The sequence below is a fragment of the Parasteatoda tepidariorum genome, chromosome 1 (assembly GCF_043381705.1).
Source record: "Parasteatoda tepidariorum isolate YZ-2023 chromosome 1, CAS_Ptep_4.0, whole genome shotgun sequence".
NCBI lineage: Eukaryota > Metazoa > Arthropoda > Arachnida > Araneae > Theridiidae > Parasteatoda > Parasteatoda tepidariorum.
The window spans coordinates 73,167,701-73,180,777 of record NC_092204.1 but is presented as its reverse complement, the minus strand read 5'-3'; the positions used below and the strand labels follow the sequence as shown (position 1 = coordinate 73,180,777).

Below are 13,077 nucleotides of genomic sequence, written 5' to 3'. Positions count from 1 at the left end.
ACTATATTTTCGTTCACCTGATGATGTCGCGATGATAATGAGATAACATTTCCAAAACGCACGTTTACCTAGAAAAAGTTTCATGTCATAGGAATTGGTACATTTTCGTTTTTTTTTTTTTGGTGAAATATTTCGCTCTTGAAAAATTAAAATTTCATCTTGTTTTGTTTTTGGCAAATCCCAAAGACGAATTTTCGTAGCACTAAAAAATGGCGACAAAGATGAATTTTTTTTTTCTTTTCTTTGTTTCGTAAGCATTCTTTATTTTACGTTTTTTGTTTCTAAATAATGATTTCTATTGAAACTTGAAATTTTTTGATAAAAATTGTTGTCAAAGAACTTTTTTTACAAAATTAAATTTCATAAAATTATGAGGCTTTATTTATACTTTTTGTTCATTTTAATTTTTGAAGTAATAAGATTCTTAAAACTATGGAACGTAAAGTTTAAAAATGTCTTTCATGTTATATCATTAAATTTAGCAAAAGAATTTCTGGATAATAGAAAGGTAAAAATTATTGAGAAATTGTTCTTCAAATGTTGGGCGCTTTTTGTTTCAGAAATATTTACCAATGTTTTGGATCGTTTTTTCAAGTTTTCCAGCATTTTCCATACGGAAATTTTGTTTTTTATTTGCTGCTAAAAAAAATGACGTCCTACTCATTTAATGATTCTGATAGACCTAAAGCCTGAAAATAACCTATCCGCTAGAGGGTGTACTCGAGCGTTGCGATTGCGAATTCGGAATCTTACTTACAAAACCTACAAACATAACTAACTCTTTATTTATTGTTGAATGGCAAATATATGTGTAAACAGTGTCAAGATTCATTATAGATTGCTGAAACCAAAGTTGATACGTAAAAAACCGGCAGGAACCAAATTTACTACATGGCTGCCGTGGTTGACACATAGTTAAGAAGTGATTCGTTTCTTTCAAAAACTCGTTCCAACTACAAGTTTTTCATTCAATCATCAACAAAATCAGTCTGAAAAGTACGAAACATTTACAGTTCGTAATGATGACAGAGTATTATAACTTTCAGAAAAGAAGGAAACTTAAACGTTGAAAACATTTCGTGCGCACTTAAACTCTGGTTTTTTGAACAATCAGACATTTACGTTTTGCTTATTTATTTACGTATGTAACAATCGAATAAACCTAACACCTCATCTTTGTCATTTAAAAAAGTATATCGTAAGGAATATAACAGAAGTTTAATTCCTGTTTTGTTAATACTCTTTGAAACCAAATCTTAGAAACAATATCATTTCATAATATCTTTGAAAAAGAATTGGGATAAGAGTGCTAAAACCATAATCATTGCATGTTTAGAAATACAAAACTTTATAGTGCCGCTGTGTTTCATAATTAACAGGTAAGTTATATTAAAAATTGTAAACGTTTTTAAAAAGTTCATTTTGCTTATCAATCGAAAGTAAAGAAAATAGAGGTTGCATTTCATAGCCGAGAGGCAGGAGTCGACCATTATCGGTAACCTCCGTATCATGGGGTAGTTGGTTCGAACCTACACGTGGATAGATAATTTATAAAATGAATGATGTAATGTAAAAATTGTTATGTTAATCATGGTTAGCTGCTTAATTGCACACGAAAGTGAATATTAGTAATTAATTTTAATCATCTTCTCGCATGAAGTTTTTATTTTAAGAATGTAGAGATAAGTTTAACTTATTTGGTGTTTTCAATATTTATTATTAATTAAGCTTTGTGTTTGTACATAAAAAATTCTAGATATTTTGGCTTTATTATTAATAATGTAATTTTTTTATTATTACTTAATTATTACTAATGCAATTTTTGGTATTGATAAAGAAAAAAACATTTAAAACTTTTTTTTTTAATTTTTTAAATTCATATGGGAGTGATTTCTATAATAAATCCATGTATAATTGAAATTTTTCTTCATCAAACATTGCTGTCTAAAGTTATTGTAGTATTTCCAAAAGAAAATTTAAAAAGTATATATTGGGACAAAACATGAGTTAACTGCAAATCAAAAGGGTTTGATCTATACATATATATAAATATATATATATATGCATATAGATTTAATTTGTTTATTGAAGGCATTATTGTGTTTGATTTTGATAGCCATAACTACAAAAATTAGAAGTGTATTTGTATATATTTATGAAGTACATTAAAGATTTTAAATCAAGAAAGAAGAGGGGCAAATATTAGTTGTAAAATATAATTAAATTTGAAAGTTTTTTTTTATTTTGTCTAATATTTTTTTACTTAATTTTTAAAAGTTTAATCCAGCAATACTAATCTGAGTTATTTGGGCCTTTTTCCAATTTTTCATTATTCATGTCATCTCATTAGTAATTTTTTTAACTATTAACATCAAAGTAAAAAAAAATAAAAAATGAATGGCGCAAGTAGTTTATTATAAGGCAAATTTTAAAACCATCAATAAGAGAATAAATAAACAAATATTACTTATAAATTGTGTTACATTTCATAAAAATAATATATAATTAAATATATTGAAAATAATAAATTTTAACTGTAGGGACAAAGTTGAATTTTTGTTTGCTTATTAATTTAGCTATTTTAAAATATAAATCTTATTTTACTTATTTAAAATTATATCAATAGCAAAATCTTTGAGGAGGGTGCCCCAAATGCATATTTGATAGATTAATCATATAAAACTATTTTTTTTTAAATAATTATAAAAAAAATTTGTATTCTAAGACTTTGGCATGTTTTTGTTAAATAGAAAGTATTTTTTGCTTATATTGTTGTAATCTTTCTGTAATAGACCATATTAAGTATTAAAAATTGCATCCCTAAAATACGCAAGATATTATTATTAATTAAAAATTTTAATCACTTTGACAATCAGGTATAATTTTATAAAAATTATATCTAAGTGATACATTTAACAGAATAAAAGTTGACATGAGAATTTAGAAATTCCTTTTTTTTAAATATTGTTTTTAACTGAAGTTACTGTTTTTAGTTTAAAATGAACTGTGGTTTGTTAAAAAAAAAAAGTTTCGTTCATTGAACTTATCTCTCTTAATGTATGAAAATTGTTATGTTCAATGAATTTGTTCAAACAGTTATTACCATACATAAATTGTAATTAAGGAAATTAGTTATAAAATTTATTTTTCACATCCAATAAAAAGTTTTTTAATAAAAAAGCAAAATATTGTAAAAATATTATTTAATTTGAAGAATGGACCGAAGATATTTGTTGTAAAATAAATGGCAGTATAATGCTGTTACACTATCATTTATTTTATAACAAACTAATGATTTTTAATTTATTTTAGAAAACTGTAAGAAAGTTTTAGCATCTCAAGAGGTTGAATGCCAAAATCTTTGCTTAAATTGTGTTTCAATGCCTTTTCCAATATTAAGCCTTTTTAATTAAAATATAGATCTATATATATATACTAGTAGATCATATTTTTTGATTAACAAACTGAAACATAAGTTTCTATTTAATTCTGAAATATTATAATTGAATTATAAAAAAAAAATTACCTACATTGAACAGGTTATTTGACATCTCCATTTTAATTTATTTATGTATAAATATATATATCTTTATATATACTCTTATGATATTTCTAAAAGATAATCACTAAATTAAATAATTGTATCTTGGTAAAAGAGTGAAAAACTTTTCCTAGAGTACTTATTTTTTTTATGCCAAGAGTGACAAATTATGAGGTGCTGCCATCTATCAACACAATATGCAATGAAATTTTGTTTTACATTCTAACTGATTTTTAGTACTTTTTAATGTATTTAATTTATGAAGTTATTTGTTTTTTCATTTAATTAAACAAATTTTCATTAAATTGTTTAATCTTTAATAAATGTTTCTTTAATAAATGTTTCTTTAACAAGTGTATGTAATTATTTCACTCTTTTAATATTAAGTACATTTGTGTTGCATGTCAATGAAATTTTTTATATTCTACATTTAAAAATTTAATCTACATTTTTATGAATAAAATTTATATCTAAAGCTATGAAAAACGTGATAGTAATTAAAAGATCTACTTTAAAAAATAATAAATAAGTTTTTAGTTGGAAATATTACTCTTTATACTTAAAATTTATGAAGTTATTTGATTCTTAATGCAGTTTATTAAAATTTAATTCTCATGTAATTTTTTTTTAATATTATTCTCTTGCCATCAGCTTCTTGAAAAATATTATAGTGCTAGTTAATGGAAAATTTTATAAGTTTGAATTTAAGTGAATTTAAAACAAGTTGTATGAGAAATCTGAATGCAAACTAATTAATTTTTAAAAACTAAATGATTAGTTGATATTTTACCCATATACCTATTAGTTTGTGTGTTTTTACCCAAAATTTACTTTTCTTATCTTAAACACTTTTTTCTTTTCTTTCTAATCTTACGTTTGAGCAAACCCATTAAAAATTTTATGGCTCTATTTTTTAATTTGATGTCAAAACTGGGTAGATGTAGTTTTTTTTATGTATTAAAAAATGTGTTACATTCATTTTTGTTAATTATTTACGGTTATTCATTAAATTTAAGGTTATGACTTATTTATCAGACTATTACTGAGTTAATATAATAATTCAGTATGATTAAATGAGATATGTATAATACAAAGTATAATCATATGCCATAGTCCTTGCAATTAAATATAGTTAAATAAAGTGTAATTAGTTTAAATTATTTGTATTTAGCTTTATATAAAATAATATATATTTTGTTTTCAGAAATGCAGTGTCAGTGTGGCTCTACTGATATTGATACAGACTCTGGTCGTGTAGATTCAGTTTGTAGACAATGTGGTTCTGTATTAGAGGATTGTGGTATTGTTACAGATGTGCAATATATGCCTGACTCTACAGGAGCTACTCGGGCTGTTGGAAGTTTGATAAAATTTGACGGTAATTTTTTAGTTAACCCTTCTTTTTTTTAATAGTTTTGATTGCCAAAGGAAGGTTTTTAATAACATTTGTTTTACAATAAAAATCTTGTCATTTTTTTATTTGAAATTAATTAAACTCATTGTAAATAAATATCATGTGAATTAAATAAATTTAATGCTCTTTAAAAATAATTAACATTCTTAAACTTTCAATAATTTGTAAAAGTTTTTTTTTTTCATTATTTATTGAAATTGAATGGGAGTTTAAAATTTTGGAAACTATTTTCATTTTAGAGGGACCATATGGATTCCACCGATCAAGTAGTGAAAAAGAGTCTAGAGCTATAACATTATTAAATGGTAAGTTAATTTAAACTGACTTAATTTATATATATACCTTCCAGGGCTGATTGTATTATGGGTGTACCCTGGAATTCCGAGTTTTTCGTATCATCCTTCCAGGTCTAAAAACTTGGAGCAGGGCATGTGATTTTTCCAAAAATTTCACGTAATTCCACTTATCTTAAGATCATTGATTCGCGGACTTCCGCGAATGTATCAAACATATAATCCAACGGAAGTTCTGCCGACTTAAACTATTTAAAATTCAAATTTCAAAACTTTCACTAAATTGTGTTAAACAGACATTTTCATACATGTTATTCTTCCTCTAAATTGATTATTTATGATTGTCAGATTTTCGAAATTTTTATTATTTGAAATTAAACAGAAATTTGCTTATATCACAATTTTATTCAGGTGATTTTAATATCAAAAACCGATAGCCTGATTTAAAAGTAACTCAATTTTAAAATTGTACATGGCAATTTGCATTCAAGTGATTTAAAAATTCAATTTGGGATTTGTATTTATCTGTTTTTAAAATCAGTATCACTATCCGTATTCATGCAAATTTAAAATTGAATGTCGCTATTTGTGTTCACGTGTTTTTAAAACATCGCTTTTTGTATTTAGACTTGATTTAACAGTTACATATTGCAATTTGTATTCACGTAATCTAATAGTTATGCATCGCAGCTCGTATTTATGCAATTTAAAAATTCAACATACCGATTTGTATTTATGTGTTCTTTAAAATCCAATATCATGAATCATATTCATGTGATTTTAAAATCCGATGCAATCACGTTTCTTTTAACAGCTAAATTTTTCTTAAATCAGTTACTATAAAGGTGTGATGTTTTTCATTGGTAGGTAATTGAATTATAAATCTTAGTTTTAAAAAACTATATTAAACATGTATAGTTTATGAATTGGTATTGTTATATCAAGTTATTATCAGGGTTTTTCACTTTGTGTTGCAATTCCCCTTGAAATGGGATCATTTTATCCATGTTTTTGACTTTATAAAATTTTCATCATCTTAGCAACTTTAGTTGATACAAAATGCCAGAGCAATGTTAATATGTTTTCTTAATTGTTAATGTCATGTTTTCTTTATTTGTTAATGTTTTCTTTAATTGTTACATTATTGTTAAGGAATTGAATTCAATTTAAAATTATTTTTTATTTTGAATTACTGACTACTTTATAATTCCCTCAATATTTTCTATTCCCAGCTTGTGAATTGGCATATAATTAAATTGATGTAACACATTCAGAGTTTCTTTAATTTATTTACTATTATTATTTTAGTTAATGCTATAAACTCTAAAATCAACATCTCTGTTCAAATAATGTTTCTCTCACATGTATGCTCGCTAAATGGCCAATGAGCCTGTGGATGAATGAATGGATGCTACTTGTGAATGAATGTCTGATTAAAATATGTAAACCACCTAATAAATGACGTGTTGAACATTTCAAGCCCCAGTTGTTCAACTGTTGTAGAAAAAAGTTAAAAATTGTGAATAACTTATTGATTTTTTATTTTAACTTTATTTATTATTTTAATCTAGAGAGGCTCTTGAGTAGAAAATTTAGATTTGAGTGCACACAAAAACAATTTGAAAAAAAATAATAATATTCACTAAAAATACCCACATAACATTTTTTGTCACTGTTTTTGTTCAGAGATTTCTATGTTTTAAATTAAAACTTAAAAATTTCCTTCCATCTAAAATTTCAAATGAATAAAAAATAAGACTTTATTTAAAAAGAGTTTCTTAATGAAATAAGGATTTATGGAAATGTAATTTTTGTTTTCAACTCATACTTTTGAGTTTTTATGAAATATTGATTTATAGCTACAGCAGTATATATTATTGATATATAGCTACATATAGTATAAGTATGTAAGGTGTATTAACTGCACAGTGTGTATTTTTCATAGAATGATTTTTTTTATATTTTGCATTATATAAAATTTTCATTTTATTTTTAGCAAGGAAAAATATTGAATCACTAGCTTTAAAACTGCAATTAAAATCTCGTGCAATTGATGCTGCCTACAAATTTTATAGAATGGCTCTTTCAAAGCAATTGACTAAAGGACGTAAAAGTACGCATGTCGTTGCAGCATGTGTCTATATGCATTGCCGACAAGAATCCACACCTCGTATCCTTTTATTTCTTTGAAATGCTTTTTCTTAATTGAAACTAGGAAGAAATTGAATGGTGTTTGTTGTTGTTGAATATCTTATCTTTAATTATACTTCAAATTTAGTCTTAAATTTATTAGAAATAATGAATATTCAAATTTTCCACAAAAGCATAATTTGACCAAATGTATTTAGTATTAATAAAAAATTCCTGTTATTATGCTTTAAATTTTTATTCAAAATTTTTCGGGTTTACAAGTAAGATTTAAAGTATTTCTTGCAATAGTTGGAGCTTATTTATGCAAAAAGAGTAACAAATTGTTCGTTTTAGCGAATTATTTGGACTTTAAGTATTTTCCACCTCTATTTGCTGCATTTTTGAATCATTATAATGTTATATAAATTCATAATAGAGAACGAAAAAATTCAAATATTGACACTTTTTCTTTTCTTTTTTTTTTCCTTGCAAGATCTAGAATGCTAGCATGTGTGTCTCACAGTCCAGTAACTATTAATCAAAATAAATTGTGACCAAAAAGGACATTATTTGGAAAATACAGTGGATGAGATCAGATTTCCAAATTGATTATTTTTAAGTTAACTACCATACCTATACCTGCCAAGTCTCCTGTTTTTTAACGAAGACTCTTCTATTTTAATGAAGGCTCCTGTATTTCACGACTATCTCCTGTTTACGGGTGTATTCTAAAATTTCTCTATATTTGTTGAAGAATTAAAAAAGAATTTTGCAACCAAAATATCTGCTGTTAGCAAAAATACCCTCAACAGATAGTGTTACTGCCAGTACTGCAGTGCTATTTATTTTACTCTATGTTTACTCTCTTTATCTGCTATTTTGAAATTTTTTTAAGCCAAATTCTTAACATTTTCTACGATATGCTTTTGGACTTTAGTGAAATTCTCAAAGTAAGAGTTATTTTTCATATTATTTAATATCATTGATGAAATATTAATCGATAAGGACATATTTAAATAGTAATTGAATTTTTATTTTAGATTAATGTGTATGAGTTGGGGAAAACATACCTGAAATTATCATCTGCTCTCTGTATACAGGCTCCAATTTTAGGTATTTAATTATGTTTATTTCTTTTCTTTTAATTAAAAAAGATTTAAAAAAATATGTAAGATGGGGAAGAAATCAGTAGTTTTCAACTGAATCTGGAGAAATAGGGGAACCTTGAATGCTCGGGGAATTTTACAGTATGTTCAGAAAACTCTTGGGATATTAACAATAATTACTGATAATTACTAATAATTACTGATAATTCAAAGCTAAATGTGTTTTAATCTATTTATTAGACATTAAAAAATTTTTTCTTAGCAATGATTATTTTATAAAACTTATACAACAGTGCTCTCATTTATTTTCCTTGTCACTATAATTTCAATAAACAATTCAAATTATTGATTTTGTTCTTTCCATTTTCTGTATTAAATAAGCTTTTTTAAAAAATTATTTCCTACCTCTGTAGAGCTTAAAATAAAATTAATACTGAATATATTAGACATGAATTAGAATTCTTTATTATTCATTTAATTTGCGTGAAGCAATAAATGAATGCAGGTTGGAGAAATGAACATTTATTATTAATTCTGCATTTATTATAAATTCTTACTGTATATATATGTAAATATTTTAAAATTGCTCTAATTTATGATATAAAATTTTGTAAGATGTTAAGAAATTTTACTGAAAAAATCTTAAGAAATTTAGTTTGGTCTGGAGAGTGACCACCTTATATATTTATTGAAAATGTTCAATAATTGCTATTGTTTCCTTATATGTGTTACAGTGAGAAACTGAAATTAGAATATATTAATACTCTCAAAACTTAAATAAATGTCAACATGAAATTTAAAATTCATTGGAGAACTAAAGAAAATTTTCTAATTAGATCCTGCACTTTACATTGCAAGATTTGCTCATCAATTAGAATTCGGGGATAAAGAAGAAGCTGTTGTTTGTGTTGCCTCAAAATTAGTAGCTAGGATGAGATCTGACTGGATACATTTGGGGCGTAGACCGTCTGGTTTATGTGGGGCAGGTAATAACCTCTAACTCTACTTTGTTTTTAGAATGAATGGCATTGAAGCATTCTAAATAGTTTATTTTAAAAGGAATTTATTCTTAATTTTTTTTATTTATCTCATGATTATATTTCAGCATTGCTTGTTGCTGCTAGGTTATATAACTTCAACCGAACTATAGATGATATTATAAAAGTTGTTAAAGTTTGTCAAGCTACTGTAAGGAAAAGGTAGTATGTTATAGATTTCTCATTCCATTATTTTAAACTAGGTTTATTAATAATAATATAAATTTAGGTTATAATTATCTTTGTATAATTGCAACTATTTTCTTACTTGGCAACTATAGTTTTTATGCATTCATTTAATTAGTTCTTGCAATTATATAATTCACAAGCTATTATTTGCATTGAAACAAGATAAATGCAGAAATTTGAATCAGATTACTGTAAAATAATTATCAGTAGTCCTCTGAACCAGAAATTATTGTAAAGCGATGGTTAACTATTTTGGCTTTTTAATTTTTATTGTTGCGTTTTGCATTCAATATTTATGTCGCAAAATAACTTATTATCATCATTATCTTGAACATTTACCTGTTATCTGAATCTTTCCTGGAGGTTTCACTGTATTTATATAATAATTTTTTTCACATTAATTTTGATTTTTTTTAAAGCTATTATACACTAATAAAATGTGCATCATTAATATTATCTGTTAATTGGATTATTACATTCATTATTAAACTTATGTTTCAGATTGAATGAATTTAGTGATACTCCTTCAGGTAAACTTTCTATAGATGACTTCATGGAAGTCAATTTATCTGAGGAACAAGATCCTCCATGCTTTAAAAATGCTCGTAGAAAGTTACGTGAAGTAAGTTTGCAAGCATGACAATATTTGTTAAAGAGTCTATCACGTTTTATGATATTACATTAATTTTATTGCCTTTGTGTGGGTTAAAATTAGAATTGTTAAATTATTGATTCTCTTTTTTTCTAATTGAAAAAAATTAGACTTTTTTATTAAATAGAAACTTGCAGTTTTCAATTTATCATTATAATAATATATAATAATGTAATCTGGAGAATGTAAATATCAAGTTGTGATAGTATTGGTGGCTTAACTTAATTTTATTTTTAACTTAGTTTTTATGAATTTTCCTTTTGGAAGGTTTAAGTTAGAATTTTGAATTGTTGATTTTATCTTTCTAATTAAACAAAGTTAGATTTTGTCTATTAGAAACAAGAAATTTTCAGTTTTTGATTTATTATGACAAAAATTAGTGATAATTCGTGCATAATTCGATTTTGATTTCTTTTAGCTAGAAGATGAAAACAAAGCTAAGGAACTTGAAAAACAAGTGACAGAAATAAGAAAAGAGATTGAGAAAGTTCTTGAAAACTCTAAAAAGAAGTCTATGTATGAAAATATGGGTGCAGGTAAATAACAAATCAAATTACATTTGACAGTTTTCAAAATTTTTCCATTATAAAAAACAAGTTGAGGGTTATGCTGAAGTCAATCTTTTTTTCGACGGTTATAATTTCAAGAACTTAGTGTTAAAACTTGTTAAATTACGTTCAAGCAAATTTTGTAAGAAATCAACTTTTATGTAGATAAAGATATTAGAAATCTGTTCATAAAGCTCTCATCTTTGGTTGCTCAAATTATTTTATTCTCAAATAATCAAAATTGAGTTAACTAAATTTTAGCTTTTTTGCTTCTTGGATTGCACTCTTTAATTATTAGTCATTCCAAAGAAAGAAAAAAAAATCTCTCTTAATTTTTGTTTTTCAAACTTGAAATATGAAACATATCTATATCCATAACCTCTAAGTGTTAAACTACTGCTTAGTTAATGTTTCATTTTGTTATTTAATTTATATAAGCAGAAAATAAAATTATGTTAGTGTTAATTAAAAATGAATATTTTAAAATATTAGTTCATTATTAATAAATTATAGGTCAGCAATTTGAAATAAAAAATGTTTTTGTTTTACTTCTAAGTTTAAAGACGACACTAACTTTGTTTTATTTCCAAGTTTGTTTATTTTTTTAAAAAGCAAGCTACTGTTAAAATATAATTTAACTAGTTGTAAATTTTTCCAAAGTACATGCTTAACTTTTATTGAAATCAAAATTATTTATAGATTCTTTCTCTTGTTTGGTTACATAAATCTAATTGTCAAAGCTAGCAGTTCTTGAGTAATCAAGATAGTTAGAGTTCTATTTCTGCTTAAATTTATTTAATATATAGTTATAAATATATGCTTGTAAAAAAGGAAATAAATCATAAATATATATTCATGCCTCCAGAAGAATCTATTGACTCTCCTCCTACAAGCTCTCTTAAAAGTGTCGATATGCTTGTTGCTGAAAATACCGTTGACTCACTGAAAGACATCATACAAGAGAATGATTCAAGTGAAACATCCATTGATAATTTTGCCCCTATTTTCATGCAAGAATCCAACATAATAGAAGATTCAGCATCATCAGCAAATGATTCTGGTTATTCATCTCATATCATTGAACCATCTTTAGCAGATATCGGGTTGAAAGGTGGTAGCAGCAAGTCTTCTTCACAAACCACTGTTTCTGAAAGTAATTTTTTTTTTTATTTCCTCACTAGCAATATTTAAAAATATTAATGAATGCAATAGTTAATTTCGATATTTTAAATGAAATGGAAGTTTGAAATTTGAATTAAACACCAGCATTATTTTAGCATGTGTTTTCTTACTTTTGTAGTTACTTTTCTTAACTGTTAGTTTCTTTCTTTGGAATAAAATAATATTAACTAAATTGAAAAAGAAGTACCGTATTTTTCGGCGGAAGAGCCGCGGCGCTATCGAAAAAAAAGTTGTTTTTTTCCTACATGCGGCGCTTCCGATGCAGCGGCGCTTCCAACGAAATATTTTTTTTTAGTAGCAAAGAAATTTGTCAAGGAAAGTTATTTAAGATTAAATAATTTTCTGAGAGAAGGACTATTAAAAAAAATTAATAACGAAGTCGACGAAATATTCTCCTGTATCGCGATCTGCTGCAGAACATCGCCAATTCTTAGCAAACTTTCGGCAGCAGCCTGTAAGAAAATAAATGAACGAAATAATAATTTTAAAAAAACATCGCATAAGGAGAAAATTTAAAAGGTATGCATCTTGTATCCACCCCAGCTTAAGGAAAAATCGCAAGCTAGAAATCTATTTAGCACCTCAGCAATTGTAATTTAAGCAAACAGAAAAGGAAGAATAGGACCCTAAATCCGACACTCACGGGACTGACGAAATGCCGAACTTCGGATCTCTTTCGGAAATTCCAATATGGCCCCCAAATTTTACTATAATTCAATTCCACTGTTAATTTCAGAAAAACCAATAAATTTAGTCAAGTTTCGATCGTAGATTATGATGGGGTGAATTTAAAACTGGCCCATCTTAAGAGATTTTTTACTAATCAAAATAATAATCTATATAATATAATCAAGAAGAAATAATCAGAATCCTATGAAGAAGAAATAATCGTTTCTTCTTTGGAGCGAGATCATAGTTCTCGTTTTTTCTTTTAGATAACATTTTGTTTTAACAAAAGACGCTTACCTCGCAAGAAGAAAAAAAA

The 13,077-nt window shown here is 25.6% G+C and overlaps 1 protein-coding gene across 1 annotated transcript in view; it reads left to right on the top strand.

Annotated features, from left to right (window-relative positions):
- Positions 1-989: 989 nt before the first annotated feature.
- Positions 990-13,077, top strand: part of LOC107447976 (Brf RNA polymerase III subunit) — a gene marked incomplete in the record, with an annotated part of 23,624 nt that continues 11,536 nt past the window's right edge. Inside the window, 11 exon segments of the mRNA XM_043041348.2 lie at positions 990-1,379; positions 4,746-4,919; positions 5,195-5,260; positions 7,245-7,418; positions 8,297-8,328; positions 8,419-8,491; positions 9,321-9,470; positions 9,590-9,683; positions 10,212-10,332; positions 10,781-10,898; positions 11,776-12,063. Of these exon segments, the coding sequence (XP_042897282.1) occupies positions 4,748-4,919; positions 5,195-5,260; positions 7,245-7,418; positions 8,297-8,328; positions 8,419-8,491; positions 9,321-9,470; positions 9,590-9,683; positions 10,212-10,332; positions 10,781-10,898; positions 11,776-12,063 (1,288 nt within the window).